The 20,484-nt window shown below is 41.3% G+C and overlaps 1 protein-coding gene across 1 annotated transcript; it reads right to left on the minus strand.

Annotated features, from left to right (window-relative positions):
* Positions 1 to 83: 83 nt before the first annotated feature.
* On the minus strand, positions 84 to 19,223 carry Start1 (Steroidogenic acute regulatory protein-like). Its single transcript, XM_037422655.2, has 12 exons — positions 19,085 to 19,223; positions 18,054 to 18,097; positions 16,766 to 17,018; positions 14,800 to 14,880; positions 13,073 to 13,448; positions 12,180 to 12,301; positions 9,921 to 10,070; positions 8,446 to 8,541; positions 7,434 to 7,510; positions 6,646 to 6,750; positions 1,088 to 1,181; positions 84 to 295 (listed from the first exon to the last, which is right to left on the minus strand). Exons 3-12 carry the CDS (start codon positions 16,982 to 16,984, stop codon positions 182 to 184), a joined length of 1,434 nt encoding a protein of 477 aa, XP_037278552.2. The 5' UTR covers positions 16,985 to 17,018; positions 18,054 to 18,097; positions 19,085 to 19,223; the 3' UTR covers positions 84 to 181.
* Between the last annotated feature and the right edge of the window lie 1,261 nt (positions 19,224 to 20,484).

A 20,484-nucleotide genomic window follows, 5' to 3' on the forward strand; every position in this document is an offset into this window, starting at 1 on the left:
ACAAAAGTTGACTTAATCTATGTCAACTGTGCGACTAGCGGTCTACTGGATGTAAATTAGTATATAAGACAGTTGAAGCATCATCAAACCAATATAAAATTTTTATCACTTTGACATATGTGATCTTATAAAAAAAATATTAAACGCTGAACAACACGGTTCGAGGGATGTGATGACTGCCTCAGATGTTCTCGGGAGACATTTCGAGGCTGATGAGATGGGCTTTGAGTGCATCAGCATACTCAAACATGCTCTTGGCCATCGCTTTGTCGATTATGTACTGCGGGAGCCAGCCCTACAGAAAAAAAAAGGGAAACCATTTAATGAAGTGATAAAAGAAAACACTAGCGCTCAAATTTGTCACAAAGAACCTAAAGCACTGATTGATTGATATGTGGGGTTTAACATCCCAAAACCACCATATGATTATGAGAGACGCCGTAGTGGAGGGCTCCGGAAATTATGACCACCTGGGGTTCTTTAACGTGCACCCAAATCTGCGCACACAGGCCTACAGCATTTTCGCCTCCATTGAAAATGCAGCCGCCGAAGCCGGGATTCGGTCCCGCGACCTGCGGGTCAGTAGCCGTGTACCTTAGCCACTGGACCACCGCGGCAGGGTGGGAACCTAATGCATTCCACCGTTTTTTCTCGTACTGGTACAAGTGAGGCATAATTATTCGTTCTGTACAAAGTGTACAAATAGAGCAGCAAAATATAGCATCAAACTGGACACACCATCGAGCTCCAATTATGCACACAACATGAGTTTAGTACTGTGAATACTGACATCTTCTTTTTTTCAGATCGATGGTCACTGAAAAATTGCCAGAGCTGCTTAATATTTGCATAGTTGCGGTTACTAAAAATTGGACTCCTCGCTGGCCACACTAATTTACATTAAGAACCCCACTCAATTGCTGTGCATACGCTAGTGATACACTTGTCTTTAGCACTCACTACCAAAGTTGTTCATAAGGTATTTTGGGCATATAAATTTTTCACTTCTTTAAAAAAAACATTTTAGCACTTTGAATTGTTCGCACCTACAGGTCACCGAGGTTCGAATTTAACAATAAACGTTCACCTTGAGATTGACGTTGAGTAGCCACTGGAATTTGCTCCGATGCATTTCCGTATCCGACGGAGCCAGCATGTACAACAGGGGTCCCTGTTCGCCTCTGCGAATAGCACCGAAAGCACATATTTATGCTACAAAAAACGCTCGGGGACAGCAGGCACATTTTTTATACTTAATCAGATGACAAGTAATTTTTCAAGCTTTTGACCACCCACAATGCTCGCAATCTTGCATAACACCTGAAGGGCTACACACAAACTGATGCATGCGATGATGACATACATTCCTGAATAAATGTGCACATGGACAATTGATGGAGCCACTCTTTTTTTCCGCCACGGTAAGTTTTATGTATGATGGCCATGTTCTTTGCTGGGTAAACAAATGCAACTGCACAAATGTTTCACTCCACAGCATGCTATGCGGCTCCATCTGGCAAAAAAGAATGTTTCACATTTGCTACAATATCCACTGGTGGCACTGCCAACACTCCCAGGTTGCATCGTAACTCACTTTTAGCACACACTGACACAGAGAAAAAAAAAAAAAGAAGAGTTCAACAGCAGCGCTACTATCAAGTGAAGGTTTTATTCAGAAAAGAAACATTTATATATCAATGTAGTCACCCCATGTGCACCATCGTAATTTCAAATCCATGTCTATCGTACCATATATGTGTTCATTATCCGCTTTAGCAGTGACACTTCTTTTTCGAAAATTGTCACTGACGGGCGGCTGATACAGGACGATTGCCTAATGTTGATGTGAAATGCCTCCGCGATCTCTCCTGCGTTGCGATCATGGTGCTTAAACGAAATGATTGTATTTGAAAAGTGTGCCGCGCATCCACACTTTGTACAGTGTAACGCCAAATGCGTCAGCAGCCTGCATGGTTTAGAAGACATGGATTTGAAATTGCGACGTTGCGCATGGGCGGGGGTGACTACGTTGATATATAAATGTTTGTTTTCTGAATAAAACCTTCAGTTGATGGTAGTGCTAGTGTAGTACCCTTCTTTTCTTTGTCCGTGTGTCAGTGTGTGCTAAAAATAAGTTACGATGCACTCATACCAACTAGCTCATCTTTCAATATTACTTCACTCCCAGCTTTTTCACATATAATAATAACCAAGAAAGTGAACAGGGGAACAGCTGTTCGGGTAGCTCAGCTTGCAGGGCAGCACATGTGTAAAGGTTGTGGCTTTGATTCCCACCAGCACCGAGCAAATTTATCGTTGCCCTTCCTCTCACAATTGCACTTGAATAGAAAACCACAAATAATACCCCCTACACACTGCTAATCAAAATCATAGGAGACGCTTGTGTCGTCGACTAGCAAATTGACATGCATGGTGGCTGCCCCTCTAGCGGTGGTTTCACTTCGGTAGAGGGGTGCTAAGTCGTGAAGGCTAAATAAATAATCCGCTGTAAAGCATGGCAAGCTTGAATGATTTTATCCGGTTGATCAGTGCAGCTGAGCATTCAAAATACAGACTAAATTGTGTTTAAAGGGGCCCGCAACACTTTTGGAGCATGGTCCGAAAACGCTGCAGATTGGTAGCAGTCTTCCGAGAACATGCGAGCTAGATATTGGAGCGCAGCGTGCGGCCTGGAATCCACAATGAATTCTCAGTCAGTTAAAATTTGCTCTCTCTTCTCTCGTCAAATGATCTTATATACTAAACAATCATTCTGTCATAGGCTGAAGTATCATGGCGCTCAGGAGTTACTAGGACCGCTGTGAAATGCTGCGACCTGTCCCCATGTGTGCAGCTGCTCGCACTGAAAACCCACAGTTAAAAACAATGAAAAAGTGCTCAATGTCATAAAGTGCATGTAACGTGTCTTCTTCCCCTTGCCATGCCTCTCTGTTTAGCTTCCAGCACTTTCGGAGGATGAGAGAAGAGAGAATGCAATTGCACCTGTGCGACAAATCTTTAACTCTGCTCGAACTGGATCGATTCTAAAAATTTTTGCAGCGAGCCGTTCGTGAAGTGATCTATTCCATTACTCCTCAGAAATGTGTTGCAGGGCCCTGTTAAGTAGTGTCGTCAAAGTACTGTTCACACTGATGCCATTCATATTAACAAGGCTAAAAGAGTAGAGAAGCATATGTGGGCTCCACTCATTTTCACAAAGTCGATTCTTTTATGTTTTTTTATTTATCTATTCAAAAATACATTCTCTGGAAGATGTCTGGAACTCAGTAAGGCGTGTTTAAAGTTTTAAAATTTAACTCTTACGTGCAATTTCTTGGGCAAGTAGGTTGTCCATAACATATTTACTAGGCTTGTGCTTCAAATGCTTCGAATATTGAAACAAAAGCAGAGTATTCGAATTTGCTTCGACTCGTACTTATAGTTATTGAAAATTTCGAAGTATTCAAGATGAACAAATATATTTACATTAACCCGCATATAGCACATGTAGAGGTGGCTTCATTGCAGTAAAGGGGTGCTAAACAGTGAAAGCACCTGTTTAGAATATTTGTTTGCATGTAATCACTTGCAAAAATGGTTTCACAGCAGTAAAGGAGTGCCAAGTCGTGAAAACACATACCCACAGGAAAACTGACTGCTGTGAAGCCCCACTTCAATGTTAAATGAAAATTTAGCCTCACATCGATTCATCATTTTTTAAGTTTAGAAGATTGTCACATAGGCTTACCGTATTTACTCGCGTAATCCTCGCACTCGCATAATTCTCGCACCCCCCACATCGCCCAACAAAAATATAATTTCTTTTTACCTCGAGTAATTATCGCACCCCCAAAAACTGCCGCAATAATGTCGTCTGCTCATTCAAACCACTGATGATGATAGCACACACCATCTGGTGCCATCTCTTATGCATCAAGCGTTCTATTATTGCACAAAGATTCAATGCAATCCAAGCCAAGCCAAAGTGGCAAGTGCGCGTTGCGGCGTGTTTTGTATGTTGTGTCGGTAATGTTGTCACGTTATGAGGCGATACCGAAGCTACACGGCTCATTTCAAGCTGAAAGTGATGGATTGTGCACTAAACAACGGCAACAGGGCCTCCGGTAGGCCCTTCGGAGACTACGAGTTTTGTGTTAGCTACTGATGACGGCAGCTGAAAGCCACCAAGACGCGTTGGGCCTTCCGTGTGCCTAAAACTGGGATTGATAGTAAACTTTATTTCTTCTGAAGGAAACTGCAGACGATTTTGTTAGATAGCCATTAACCAAATACTGACGTCCTACGCTTATCTTTTGAGGGCTCCTGTTGAGCGACAAACGTTACTGCCACGCCCGCAACGCCCACAAGCTTTGCGTTTGGTATTTTAATTCTCGACTATTTCCTAGCACTTTTTGTGTCTCAAATAAAACTTGCCTTGTGTTGAACCTGTGCTTTTATTGTTGAGGTAAGTTTTAATTCGTGCTTTTCAAAGCTTGCTGTTAGTTGCTGGTGTGAGAATCCCGATTTGCGACGACTTTCCCTGTAAGTTTTCCCCGCGTAATTCTCGCACCCCCAAACTTTGCATCGGTTTTCCGCCAAAAAAAAGTGCGAGGATTATGCGAGTAAATACGGTATATGCTTTAGGCATAGTAAATTTTAAAATTTAGCATATTTTGTACGTTATCACTTGTATTCTCCCAAAAGTCAAATAATGGTACAATTTAAAGTTGCTCCCACATTTTTTTGCAAAACATAGGTTGTGTTTAAAGTTTTTAAAACTTAGGTCATGACAAATACGGCCATTTTTCTATATAATATGTGATGGATAGTATTCGATCAAAATTACTATTTGTTTCGAACTGAACATTCACTATTCGAACAAGTCTAATATTTACAGCACAGAAAAAATCCAAACGAAAGTGAAAAAACTATAGAAGTGACCAACAACTGAAGCTTATCAAAAGAAACAACAAGTCCTAAAGGAGAAGTGGCAAAAAAATAGCAATAAAAACTAGACTTGTGCGAATATTTGAACAAATAGTACAGTATCTGAATTTGCTTCTGTTCAAATTTAAATTATCAAAAATTTTGAATAATTCAAAATGAACACACAGAAAGCCTCACTTCAAGGTTCAATGAACATATTTCCTTCACATCGATTCATCATTTCTTCTTTTTTAGTTTAAAAGCTTGTTGTAATGGCTTATATGCTCAGGGTAAAATAAATTTTAAAACGTTACATATTTTACTGGTTATCACTTGCACTCTGCCAAAAGTCAAATCATGCTACTATTTAAAGTTGTTTACACTTCCTTTGAACAACAACAAAAAAAATGTCATTTGCACAGGCCTTGTTTAAATTTATAAAAAAATATCTTGCAGGTTAGTTGGGTCATGACAATTATGCTTATTTTTCTTTATAATACTATGTGATGTGTAATATTTGAATTTGATTTGTAATTACTTGACCAAAATCACTATGATATTGGTTTTGTACTAATTCACTTCCAACCTAAAATTCACTATTTGTACAAACCTAATAAAAACATAACAAAAATTGCCTACTTCATCTATGACTGTCATGCGCGAGACAAGAACACAAGTTCCTTTTTTAGTCAAAGCAACTGTTGCAACACTTGCACAGTGTGAACCCAATCTGGCAATGCAAGCCAGAGAAATTGCCAGCTTTGGAAGCCATAAAGATAATCTCTAGCTGGGAGCGAGCGAGGAAGCTGCTCCCAGCTAACAAGAGAGATAATGGAAGCCAACGAGATAGCCAAACAGCGTTCATGATGTGCGTGTCTGGATCTGCTTCCTTGACTAAAAAAACTTGGCGTCATCAGTCACAGATCATTGAATCAATTTTTTCATATTTTTTATCATCAGTTCTACGTCATGTCTCCTCTGTCTTTTATATCCCTTCAATAAATTTCAGTAGTTAGTCGGCACTGCACCTGTCATGATTTCACTTCTATCTGCATTTTTTTCTGTGCAACGAATATGTTGACATTTAATTCTGGGATTTTAAATGCTAAATCCTAAATGTTATAATTTGAGATGCAGCATAACGGAGGCCTCCAGATCAATACAGACTGCCTCGTGTTGTTTTACACGCACTTACATTTAAGCATACAGATTTTTTTGCCATCATCAAAATGTAGCAACTGTGGCCAGCAGTCAAACACGCAACCTTAAGCTAAGCAGAACATTTCAGTCACGAAACTAGCTCAACAGTTTCCACAAAGCTTGTCTATTTATACCAGTTTTCGTGATAGAGTCGCAAAACAAGGTATGGCTGTCGCAATACCATAATCAAGGAAAGGGGAAAGAGTGTCATATGGGGAATTACAGAGAAAGTGTTTGCTTAAAGGAACAAGCCCATACCCATTTTACTATATTCATTTATCATTCATTAAAAACAGCTATAGTGCAAAGTTGGACATCGTCACAATGGGGTTTATATCAAACAAAGTGGTAAACAGAACTTCACAGACAGCAGCATCAAAGCAGCCATATCACTAGCATACAGACAGCACATTCAATATCAAGGATAAAATGTGCACCCCTAGCCCAAGTGACGTTGCTGCCTATATTTAATTCACTGAGTATATTGAGGCATGCAGTGAAGGCAAGAGGGACCCTTACCTCACAATCGTTTTCTTGGGTGGCTGCTTGGCATGCTCGGCACCAATGGCACACAGCAAGTAGGACTCGCCACGCTTTTGCCACATTCTGAGGTTCACAAAATCCCTGAAAAAGATGGACAGCGCAGGCAATGAAGTGCGCTTTTCCCAAAGTGGAAATTGAAATCGTACGAAATGTCACACCACTGAGCTAATCTCGTGGCTAACTAATCGCTCAAGTATCGGTTGATTGATTATTTAAAAGGTTTCTGTGGCATGAAAGTGCAGCCATGTATAGCCGATTACAAGGCACTCGTGAGGAATACACTGAAACCTCATTAAAATGAACTTGTATCTTACATTGATATGGGTTCGTTATATCTAAATTTGTGATAAAAGTATATTCATAACACTATACCTATTGTAATACTATTCTTCATTTACTTTTTTTTGTAACCAGTATTTCATTAGATCAGGGTTCGTCATATCAAGGTTTGAATGTACTATAGTGCAGCCAAGAGGTGGCTGCATGTTTTATCAGAGTGTATCATACACACTGTAGCAATTGCAGAAAAACAAATGGTGCCACCAACTCAAATTCTGCAAGTGAAACAAGAACAACTGTTTTTATACAGAGATGTTGTTCATTCGAGAAAGCCAGCTGCCAATTTCACTATGAATATAAGCTAATCTCAAAGTATGACCCCGAACAGATAGTTTTTTGCAAAGGCAAATTTTATATAAATATTTAACACGTGCAGGTATGGTACCACTCTTCCATGTAAGAGCATTTACCAGTAGACAACGTACCTACAAGACACGACTCCTTTTGCACCATCTGACAGTATGTACACGATGTCTGTCTGACTGTCTATACTCTCTATTACCTGCAAAAGAAAATATGAAACAATAAAAATAATTGTTAACTACATTTAAAAACATGAACAATGTGTCAAATGACAAAATTAATAATACATATTATACGAACTATGCCACTACCTTAACCTAGAGCCATGACAATATAACCTTCACTGACCATCTGTAACGGACACCAGCAATCGATACATGCACCTGCAATGGACATCATGACGGTCCGTTGTCATTGCATGCTTAGAAGATTCAACGACGAAGACCGGGTTAACACACCAGCATAGCGTGTTTTGTGAGTGGCTGTTTTCGATGGCTGAAGAGACAGTGACATGCATAAAGGCGTCAGTGTTTTCAGAACATATCAAACAGCTATCCATTCGTCATGACAACATTATATAACCATATTTGTTGCTTTGTCAAGCTGTAGTGTTGTACAATACATAAATTTCCCATACATTATCTGCTATACAGCAAGCACACTCTTTCATGCCAGTGTGGTGATTAGCTGTACTATTCGTATTTTAAAACATTAGAAAAATATTTGATTCAATGTGCACTTAGTTCCCATTATTCGAAATTGGTTCAAAGTTGAAACTTCGATTTTTCCACAACCCTAATTTACAACCCAATAACATATATAGTTCTCACTACTTTAGCCATCTGGAAGCATGGAGGACCAACAATTAGTAGTGCAGCACTAATACATGATGATACACATGAAACCTACACGATTCTGAATGCGACATGTAGGCACCCATTTGAAAAGCATATCTTAAATACCCTTCTCCTTCATGCTAGATGTCATGGTCATTTATAGTAGCAAATGATGCTTGCTGTAAATAAAAAATGCACATCCTGTGCACTAGATGAAGTTACGAAGACAAAATATAGCTCCCACTGCTACAGCCTCACAGGCCAGCTCACAGTGCTCATCATATCACAAGCAGCATACCCTGGCTTCTTTCACTGAAGGGTTCCACAAAACTTGCTCCTCCAGTTTGTTGAACAGGATGTCCAAGATGATTTCTGGAGATGCCGGCAGTGTACCCTGAAATACAAGCCAAGCACTTCATTCAATTATATACATTATAGACAGTAAAAGTAAGGAACATTTTGCAATTTGGCAGCCAGACAGCGTAACAGACAGTGAATAATTACTGAAGCACCTGTTCATGCATACCAGGTAACCCGCAGCCAATGAAAGTTTTACAATTCCAAATACTAACGGCACACATGTACAAGGTTTCAAAGCTGATGAGACAAAGAGAGGCAAAAAATGCAGACTTCCAACTAGTTTTATTTCAATGAAAATTGTGTAAATAAAAGGCAAAAGAGGACTTGTGTGCACAAAGACGGGCAAGATGTTGACCCTTTGTTAAAAGCTTACATACTTTTTTTTTCTTTTACAACAGTTACAAGGAGGAACAAATATACGCAGTCCTAAAAAGTACTGCGTATATTTCATTTGTCCGCCCGATTTTGGAATATGCATGTGGTGTGTGGGATCCGTGCCAAAAGTCCTTGATTGATCTGACCGAGAAAATACAGAACAGAGCGGCAAAGTTCGTTCTCAGTCGGTATAAGCGAGGTGACAGCTGTACTAAAATGAAAAACGAGCTGGGATGGGAAGTGCTCTTCTCTCGCAGAAGAAAATCGAGTTTGAAATTGTTATTTCAGATATACCATAAGACTGGCATCAATAAAGACACTTACCTTAAACAACCGCGTTATCTGTCTAGAAGGTCTGATCATGACCTTAAGATTCAAGAATACCGGACTGGAACGAACCTTTATGCTAATTCTTTTTTTGTTCATACTGTACAAGAGTGGAATCAATTGCCTTGTGACCAAAGGTGCTGTCATAACGAAGACTTGTTTTTTTTCAAAGCTGTAACCCCCCCCTCTTACACGCCTTTCGGCAAAGCAGGGCATTTCTGAATAAATAAATAAGTAAATAGTTAATGCAAGGATACCACAAAGTTTTCTTGGAATGTGTTTGGTGAATATTTCAGTCCACGCAACAAGCTTGTAACTTGCAGAACTGAAGTATACAATTACAGATGTAGAAATAATGAACTCAACGTCACCATTCATGTATGTGGACACTGGGCTATCAAACTTGACTTTTGTGTTCATGTTCAGCACGAACCACAGTTGAAATCTGAGGTTGGTACGATTGATCCTGTCTACAAATGTACTTATACAGGGGAAACACGGCACTAGGAAGCCCCATTTTCGCCAGCGGCAACAAAAAATTCCACAGTTGAGCACATATGTTAAGCTGCGCCTAAGCATAAAAAGAAGAGGGATTGGGAATGTATACACACCCAAACACTTCAATGTTGGAAGCATGAAATAGTCGAACTGTAAAGTAAATTCTGTGTTCTCTAAACATAAATTAAAAAATAGGTGGTGCAAGAGACATACCGCATACTTGTAGACCTTGCCGAATTTGGAATGATGGCAGGTTTGTATAGCACCATTGTGGTCCATCTTTTCAGTTTTCCAATTGCTCTCATGGAATATCTTCAAGGCTGTGTCTAAGGCCTCCTCAGCTTTGCGCTTGTATGAACGCTCCTGTTGAAACACACGTGCGCAACAGACATGAACCAATCACTGCCATCCATTGTTACCACTTGTGTTACCAAACAGCAAACACGTGCACAGTTTCAGGAGTAAATGAATAACAAACTCCCCTACTCTTACATCTTCCACACTACCAGTTGGGAAGCCAAAATGTCTGAGATACAGATAAAAAAAGAAGAGACTGCCCGACATTTACTATGTGGGCTATGTACGTCCCTAACATTTTGCAGGTTACAAGTGCCTTGGGCAGCAATAAGGCTATCTCAATAACTTGTCTGTCACAGAAGCTTTAAAGCTAAACAAAAGTGCACCCCTGTAAGAGGGATGTTAATTCTAATAGATGTTGCATCATGTGAGTTGCATACATGATATGAAATTCACGGCAAATCAATTTTCATAAATCCCGCTGAGACACCTCTGTCAGAAATGTACAAAGCAGGTCAAATGATAAGGTAAGACAGAAAAAATGTCCAGATACATTGATGCTTTTTTTTAAACAGCAGTTGCTAGCTTCTGATACATTCCCAGAAGCAAACTCAAATATAACATGTCCAATTTACAATTAAGAAAATGAAGTACTATGCCTCAGAATCTGGCAATCGGCGAAAGACAATAACTGCATCGTTTACAATCTCAAAATGGATGTGTACACTTTGCATTTATTTTCAGCACTCTCAGACAAGTTATTATTTATATGGGCCTCACGGTGCTGTCCTTCATGTGTTCCCCTCCACAATTTAACACAGAAGTGTTTTATGCCGGGGCCCACAACGGCTCTGCTAACGTACTTCAATCACGAATGTCATGTTGAAAAATATACTAAGAGATTGCAAAGAAAGAAGCCAAAAGGCAAGCGTATCTCGCGTGGAATCGAACCAGTGACCTCTTATTTTCTAGTGCCCGGCACTAACTACTATGCCATGGAGCGTACGTTGTCCAGAATGCTAACGGCAAGCCCTTTATATATACCGTACACCGCTTGGCAGTCCTCAGAGCTTCGAAACTTGAGCGTGTTTTTGTTATCAGTGGCGAGATGGCAGGACCGGCTCGCGTTGGGTGTTCTCTAAAGGTTATTGCCTCTACGAAGCGCCGCCAACACAGAACGTGGTCTCTCCTGCGTGCGTGCTTATCAGACTCGTAATTCAGGCATGATGTAAGAATTTGGGAGATGATGAAGGTCACTTGGCACGCTGCGCAACCGCGTTTACAAAGAAGCGCGCTGCTGACGCATGACAGAGGAAAAATTGTGACAGTTGTACGCGCTTGCAATGTGTATACTTGTGCGCTTGTTTCGTGTGCCTTTTTGTCTACACAATGCACTCGTCTTGTGTATGTTAATTTCGTGCGTGCTTTCTGCTTGAGGTGTGCGCGGCAAGTTTCGAGTTGCTTGCCATTCTTAATGTGACTTTTCAATTTGCTGGTGTTCCTTAAACAATGCACAAAAAGACATGCTTCGCTCTCTTGTTATACCGACTCTTATATAGGGGAATCAGCCATGTTTTTTCAATGACCCCACCACCACAGCAAAAGAATAAGTACAAAAGGTGGCCTATACCTATTTTAACCAATTCTTTAGTTTGTCATGTGGAGCAAGACACCGATGCCCTGAAAATATGAGTTGCAGTCCTGTCATTAATAACACAGCATGTAAAGTGATCTTTTTTAAACGAGCTCCTCTCATCAAAGTGGATCGTTGCTTTCACCAAACTACCCAAAATACACTTCTGTAGCCATCTTGTGGCCATGATTCAAACTCTGACAGTGTCACCAGGGCCATAAACATGGTTTCAGTTTCTTATTCAAACATAATGCACACGCCATTCTTGCTACACTTTGTAAAAAGACGAGGCCACTCTAGGATTGAAACGAGACCAGTCAAAATAAAATAGCAACTGAGTTTACGGAAGCCAACTACTGTTGAAACTGCCAAATAGAATGTATACAAGTGCATCTATGGACCCATGGGTGAGTCAATAAGCATTGTACAAGCATATTTTAGGCTTAAGAAATACTGAAAAGCTTTAGAAGGAAGCATCAACAGTCACACCAAGCTCATCACGTTGGACAATGCAGTGATTGTGTTTGCAAGACCAAACTTACCTCGGGGGCCAGCACTTTTGGATAAATCTCTGGCTGCTCAAATCTGACACGCAGGTCATGAGGTAGTTGAATCTCACTTCTAACACGCACATCATCTCCTGCCAGGGACTCACTTTCAGATCCTGCAATAAAGTATACAAACACATAATTTGCGGGTGCATGTTTGAACAAGGCTTCAAGGCAAATGTGCTCATCTAATATCCAAACCACTTCTTTTTCCAGAGATCTCAGCACCTTATAGATGCATTACAAATGCATTTATAAATGTGTACTTTTTTTCATGCACGCTTCCTTACGAGGAAAGAGGAAATTCACTCAACAAATTTATATTGCAGACAAATGTATTGCGTGGTAGTGAAATGAAATTGGCCATATGCTATGAAAAAATAGAGAGACAGTAACCTCCATATTTATCAACTGTAAAAGTCGAATCAAATTCATAATGCAGTGCAAAAAACGACACGACGAAAACAACGAGAGACACACTTGCTGCAAAAGCTGGTTTGGCTTGTTGGTGAGAAAGGAGGTCTTTGCGATGAATTTTTGTGACGTTATCACATTCAATTATTGCAAATTTTTAAAGTACCGTGTACAAATGGGTATATATACAGATAAGAATGCTCAAACCCCCTATATATTGCAGGAAGGCACAGAGGAAGAAAACAATGATTATGTAACAAAACAGCGTGTTAGAAGCACACACACACAAAAAAAGTGCCTGCAACAACACATTTACGCAGTGTTAACCCAGGTGATGCAAACTTTAACAGATAATATTGCACCCCATTCGCTTGACTAGTAAAAAGTTACACATGTCTTTATGCAGCTTAGTAGACTTGCCCCGAATACGCTTGCCTTGCAACACCATAAAAGAGAACCATGGCTTGTCTCACCGCTTTCAGGCGAGTAGAAAGTGGTGCCTCCATCTTCACTGCGCACATTTTCCCGGCCAAGTGTCGAAGGCACGGGTGGGAAGGCATCATTGACTATGCGTGCAAGCAGCTGAGATGCCCGGTTCTCACTAGGCACAACACGAAAGTCCAAAAACCAGGCCTGCCCCCAGGGCAGCACAAAGGATGTCACAAGAAGCAGCACTCCAGCTAGGACACCAGAGTTCACCGCCAACTGGCCCTGCCAGTCGTACAGGAAGGTCTTGCAGATGACGATGGCACCACTGAGCGTGGTCATGAGTGCGACCAGGAGCCAGTGCTTCAACCGAAACACAATGTACGCTAAAATCAGCACCACGAAGCGAAGGGCAGAAAGAACCTGAAAAATGTGCAGCGCATGAAACTTTAAATTTTGTGCGCATACCACAAGAGACAAGAACACAGACAAAAAAGCCATGAACTTGGTTTCAATGGGTCAGCGTTGCCTACTGGTTTATTTCATTTTTCTTTCTTTCGTATCACATAACACTTGTATAATATTAAAGAATTCCTTTTGAACAGCAGCAAAATATGATACGATTCCAGTGATATGATTCCAGGAACACCTGTTTCATACAAGTTACAGAAATACAAAATTAGGTGCACTGCTGCAGTTGCAGCTTAAAACAGATGCCTATAGAAGAAGACAACACAATGGAGCATACACTCAAAAACTAAATATACAAATGAAAAGACAAATGAAAAGTCTAGACGTCTAATCGAAATGACAGTTAAACAACATGGCATTTCATATCTGCAGAAATCCACAAGGTGTAAAAAGCTTTATGAAAGGGAAACTCGTGCAGCTCACAGTGGCACAAAGCAACAAAGTCTTCAATTACGGGTCTCGTCATTGAAAAAAATATTAATGGAATGTCCCAATAGGAATCAAATTTGGAATCAAGGTGAAAATAGTGAGCTTTATCAGATGTTGATTTTTCTCATTGTGCGGTAGTATTCTCAAGAAAGTGAGAACTTCTTCTCATGAAACAATTTGCCACTGCACATCATTTTGAAGCATACATAAGCATACATCTCTAGGAAACTTCCAAAACTGTTCGTACTACAATGTGAAACCGAACACTGCACTTTAATGGACATGAAACGCAAAAAAAGTGGAAGCATTCCTATACTAGTACTGAATGTTTTGCAATACATAGAGAAAAAAGTAGAACTCACAATTGGCCTAGTGTGTTAGCATATTTAAAGTGATGGGCCGCACAAAAAAAAAAAAAAAAACATGTTCACAGGATAGAGCATGAGAACAAGGCATTCTGAAATGAGCAACACAAAATGAGCGCACAAGAAGTAATACAGACCACACAGTGCCCTGTGCTGCCCTTTATACAGCATCCTTGAGCGCTGTCTATTTCAAAACGGGTCATCAATTCCAACATGCCCAAATGTCAATCCTTCCACGAGGACAAAAGCAAACTCGCACTGTTTATTCATGGGCAGAAGCACGTATTAAATAGGAAAAATGAAGCGCCAAGGCAACAGGCACAGAAAAGAATCGGATCCATAACTTGCATGCACAGCCAGAAATACCTTCTTTCCCACTTTACAGCCTGATGGAAGAATTAGTGCATGAACTTTAGTAATGTTTAGCTATAAAATATGTAACCCTTTACACTTCAATAGTATTCATAAGTGTGAGCACCACTTCTGCAGACATTAAAATCTGTACTTACGGACATGTCGAACAAAGAAGTCGAAATTCCATATTCCAGGATTTCTTTTTCATAGACTAGTTTTACTGACTTGTACTGCAGCTGCAACAAAAAAACACAGACCATAGCTCACTAGATGGAACAGCTAGGAATTAAAGCAACAAGACTCAGTGTTAAGCAAAATGTGTCCATCATACTAGGGACTTGATATTTTTTGTAGAAACCTTTCAAGGATGACCGTAGCGTTGAAGCAATTTACCAACACACTGTAATGGTTAGAGCTAAAATATGTATAACACATTTACTGCAGCCAAGCTCCTCTGTAACACTTCCCCTCAAAGTAAATACTGTGCAAAGACCTAGAGGCAGGGCTGCAATGTTCATGCATGTCTAATACACCGTAAAATCCCAAGCAAGCGCACCCTCTTTTTTCTTTTTTTTGAGGGGGGGGAGTGTTGTAACAAATATGCAACCTTTTCTCCCATGCCACTATTTTCACTGTTTCGATCACTGTTTTTATTTGCCCGACGACGGTGAATGAAGACATTGAATACATGCATATTTAATAAAGCAATAAATTAGAAGCACAGGCGAGCAGTCTTTATTCTTAGCGGCTCTTTCACCACTATCTTAAATTTTGATCTATGACGGAGCAAGGGCTTCCCCTCCAAATCTTGTCAAATGACCCTTCATTGTAGAGTGGGAGTCTACTCACTGCCGAAATGAATGGACAAGAAATTTTCTTTTATTTAAGAGTGGCAGGTACCCTGTGGCCCTCTTGACAATGTGGCCAGCACAAGCTGCCACTGCAGACAACGCGGCTGGAGACTCTGCTCCTTGAGCATCTGCACCAAGTTTCGCAGTTGCCTGACTCGTGAACTCGCTGCAATAAGATGCAATGTGCTCGGAGCTCTCCCCAAAGTGCGAAACAGCCCGTGTATGAATGAGAAACATTGCAAGAAATTGTATCTGTACTGTCAGCACCGTTGTGGTTGTTTACCCACAAGGCAAAAAAGCCTTGCTGCATGCCCACATGTTGTGGCTCCCACAAAGCACAACAGTACATCAATATATATACTATCAACAAAATGTGAGACATGCTTTGAATGCATGATTTCGCATGAGAACATCAATTATTCACAAAAAATTTTGACCGAACCTTCCGGTAGACTGAATGTTCGTCTGTTGAAACGGCGGAAATGCTGATGTCAAGGCAAACTTTAAATGCTGCATGTATAAACTTTCTTGTCTGTTCTATCACAACGTCCAGTTTTTCAGCAGTGTTTCAACTCCATTATGTGTAGCAATACTACAGGGATGTTCCTCCTTTAGAAAGAACCCCTGCCTGACAACTCAACACGGCTGCAGCAGTCCGTGATAGGGCACCGCTGGACAAGTTCTTTCATGACTCATTCACGCATGTTTTCTTACTACATTATGCACCATCTGTAAAACAGTATGAACACTTGTTTTGCTTGAGCTTTGAGTCTTTACCTTTTGGACCAGAATAAACGGAAGGTTTTGATACGTGGGGTTTAACGTCCCAAAACCATCATATGGTTATGAGAGATGCTGTGTAAAGGAGGGCTCTGGAAATTTCGACCACCTGAAGTTCTTTAATGTGCACCCAAATCTGAGCACACGGGCCTACCACATTTCCGCCTCCATCGGAAATGCAGCCGCCGCAACCGGGATTCGATTCCGCGACTTGCGGGTGAGCAGCCGAGTACATTAGCCACTAGACCACCGCAGTAGAGCGGAATGAACGAAAGGTGGGCCCAAACTTCGCCACAACGTGGAATACATCAAAGTGTGTATTTTTTGTGTGCGTTCTATTGAGTTGTTACTGGCCTTTTGGCCACAAAGTGTGGCCAATCTTTGCCACACAATTTCATCACTCTTACACTGCCACTGAGCTATTCATACAATAAGTACCCACTTTATCCGAAATTTGAGGTTTACAGTACATGAAAAGCATACCACTCACCATTGCACAGAGAATCCAGAGGAAAGAGCAAAAGCAGACATCAAATGTGGCCAACAGGGCAAAGAATCTTCGCACAGGAGAAATCTTTTTCCCCACAGAAGCCCCTACTTTGAGTGCCTCGGCTGGCAATTCGTCTTCCAGGTTGATGGAGCCATAGTGAATCCAGTGGGGCTCCGGCCTTGGGCAGGCAGGGTCATGGGAGGAGCTTGCTGCCCCCATTCAGACTTCTTGGTCCACGGACGGCGCTTGTCACCTGGCGTCGAATTCGCAGGATGACTGTGAGCTCGTTGTTGTATGACAGTTCTCAACTGGCTTGCAATATAGTATCGGGCACTTCGATATCATTATGCAACGTCACGGCTTACACAATGTAATGATACTCTTTATGTCCACATGAAAGCTCACATCAAGCTCTGAACTGCACAGTACACAGGTGCCCATAAAATAATTCAGAATGCCGGAGAGGCAGCCCCTCGCTGTTGGTGCAACAGAGCCATAGTCTGCATGTGCGATGTCTCCCTAGCAGGTGTGCCTCACTGCCTTTAGTGCTTGAGGAATGCACTAGGGAGTGCCTTGCAACATAAGGATTGCATAAGGTGCATCTTAGCATTACGACGGAAGGGCTAGGCAGACGGTCTGTGCCCCCTGCGTGTGCATGCCCGTTCAAGTGCTTGGCCGCCCTTTATCTTTTGCTGCACTTGGTGCCACTTATCTTTGCCACACCACTATCATGTATTGGCAGTATGCGTATGGCGCATCACTGGGCCTAGCGGTGGCAAAGCCTGGCATTTCGCTTAGCCCTAAGAAAGCACGTAACACCAGCCTGCCAGCACAAGGCTTGCTCTGAAGATGCACTAGGGAGGAAGGCTTGATTGCTAGGGATGCTGCAAATGTTAACATTGGCACTACTTTTTGTATCAATACACGTCACAGGCTAATGGCCAGCTGTCCACAGAGTTTTTGCGCAGACTTTCAGTCTGCCTGCCTTGTTGGAGGGTCAGCACACTGACAATCCACTCGTGTGATCCCATGTGTAAGCTATCTATACAAACACAAATAATAAAAAAAACGAGAACTTCCTTTTTTTTCTCGACAATTGCTAAAAACAAGCAAAAAGTTCCGAAATTGCAGTGCTGAGTGTTGTAGAATGACAGTGCGTTATATTTCACATGTCCTGTTCAAAAGCCATTCAAGGAACAGAGCAATACTTTCATTACCGTAAAACATTCGAGCTCTATACATTTGCTCAGTCTGCCCATAAGTATGTTTCAAGGAAAGGACATCATACCTTTGCATTGTGAAATTAGACTGCTGATCTCTGCATCCTTTCACCTGTAGATAAGAAATGCTGTCAGAACAGGCTTGATAAACTATGAATAGATGTGCAAGGTGCATTTGGGCGCACAGAACTAGGAATGTGTCAATCCATGTGCTCTCATTAAAGAATGAAATCGCAGCGACGTTATCTCTAACAATGAAGATTACCACACTGTCTTATCATACATACGATGAAAGTGTGCAAAAAAGAGGAAAGTAGATTGTGTTTCCTAACGAAAACTAAGCGGCAATAGCTTTTTTCCACCGACTGGAGAAGCTTTGGTTTCTCTCTCCTTTCTTAGGTAAAAAAGCGTGCTCGCTATTTAACCCATACAGCATGTAACAAGATATGCACTGGCGACTTGAATGTCATTGGCCGAAGGTCGAACAACTCTAAACATGGTTGACTGCAGCGTGGTATATACAAAGAATCAGTAGACACGAACTCTATTTCTTTCGCAACCGGTATTATAACCGTGCAAGAAGGCGAAGCCTCGTCGGCATGCCAGTGATCCCAGACAATACGCCCGGTCAAAGAACACAGGATGTTTCGGTTACTTGATCCATGCTGAACGAAACCAACACCACCCATTGACTGATACGCACTTCCTTTCCTCGTGACTTTAATAAAAAAAAAAAAGGTAACAGGCTCTCAAATGATACTCACTGAAATGTACAAATCGGAAACATTATGGTGAAACGCTGTTGTTTAGAAAAAGAAAAAAAAGAGAGATATGAAGTGGCCGTGCCTAGACAAGTGCGCTGTGGAACGTGCCTGTTTCGCTTAACAAAAAACATTAGCAACGAACACTAGACAGAGTGTCAGTAGTTTGTGGCAGCTTCTCAGAGGGTTCTGACGACGGCAAGCGTATATCCTGCTGAGTCTGCGTTAGAACCATGGGACCCAAACAACTGAACAAAAGCTCTCGTTTGCATGCTGTGCCATCCGAATGAACGGCACTCCGAGCGGAGCGCACGACGAACTCGGCAAGACGAACTTACGTTCTTCGACGAGGAATTTGGCACATACGAGACCCGTTTCGCCACTCAGAGCAATTGTACACTCATTTTCAGCATCATTGCGCCTCCGAATTTTGTGATAAGCTCTGACAAGCGGTCATTCCGCCTGTTTACATTTCTGCGCCGCCTGGCGTCGACACTACTCGACACAGCTGGCTGCTTTCGCGAGGCGCAAACTTCCTCTTTCTTCGACAGTAATCAAAAAACAGAACATATACGGCTACAAAAGAACACCTACGTTAATTATTTATGCAGTTTTAACAGACGTCTTCAACCATCTTTTATTCGCGTCTACTCAGATCAAGGTTACGGTTTCGAGTAGATATCAATAGTTGGCGCGTTATTCAAAAGTGCTCTTATTTCAGCTCAGTGTATTTATTTTTGTATACCTATAAAGCACTGCGATTGTAAATGCATTGAATTAAACGTATTGCGATTAAAGGTAGTGAGCTTTAAGATATGATGTGACGATTGGTGTATTTCTTTTGATTCAATTGAGTGGAAATGCGAGTGACGGTGTCTCACGTTCAATGGCGCACACAAACTCCACCAGTCTGCGACAAACTAGCAATAACAGTATCATCGCAAACGTACATCTAACAATGTTGTAAATACTCTTACTTGCCAGTAATGGCTGTAAAATTGCAGTGGTTGGCATTTTACAGGTGTCAATTTCAGATACCATACAAGTCATAAAGCAACACTTTCGTTCACTGTGTGTGCTGTTAATTATGCTACAAGGAAAGGGCACTACGCATTTCCATTGTAAAACTCGAATCCCAAAATAGGTTAAAGGTAGCCTGCGCCCCTACTTCGTTTTGTATAATGCAGAGCGTCCATATTCCACAAGCGCATGTGTTTGCGCAAAATAAAAAGTACAGGGGAAGGAGTAATAAACTTTTATAGAAACCAGAAGTTCAGTTGGCTGGGCCTGGGCCTCCCACGTGGGGACGTCGGGATCTTTCCTCTTCGCCGCCTCCCAAGCTTGCTGGGTAGCTCAAAGTTGATCGTCTAGGTAGCTCAAAGTTGATCGTCTATATAACCACAAATGTAAGCTAGCTTACATTTGTGGTTATATAGAATAAATGTCTGTGAGAGCTGGGCGAATAGCAAAATCTTAGGTGCGAATGGAATCGAATATTTCTAGAATACCTTGAAGCAAAATTGCAGGAGAAATTCTGGAGAGGTTTCCTAAGCATCTCTTATGTTATAGCAACATGAAAGTGTGCATGTTTCTTTTTTTTTGTTGTTGTTGTTGTTGGCTAGGTTGACGAAGCGCTGCCGAGATAGTTCTTCATAGTTGTCTTATAAAAAAAATGAGGTAATGCAGAGGCCAATTATTAAATTTATGTAGATTATTTGGTGCGCGGACATTAGAAAAC

This window comes from Rhipicephalus microplus, chromosome 4 (genome assembly GCF_043290135.1).
Source record: "Rhipicephalus microplus isolate Deutch F79 chromosome 4, USDA_Rmic, whole genome shotgun sequence".
NCBI lineage: Eukaryota > Metazoa > Arthropoda > Arachnida > Ixodida > Ixodidae > Rhipicephalus > Rhipicephalus microplus.

Excerpts from the sequence above, each read along its gene's own strand:
- Start1 (XM_037422655.2), bottom strand. The coding sequence starts at position 16,984 with ATGGGGGCAGCAAGCTCCTCCCATGACCCTGCCTGCCCAAGGCCGGAG. Across the intron at positions 12,302-13,072 it reads TTTCTACTCGCCTGAAAGCG|GATCTGAAAGTGAGTCCCTG; the intron begins GTGAGACAAGCC and ends ACTTTATTGCAG. Across the intron at positions 7,511-8,445 it reads CTTCAGTGAAAGAAGCCAGG|GTAATAGAGAGTATAGACAG; the intron begins GTATGCTGCTTG and ends TTTCTTTTGCAG.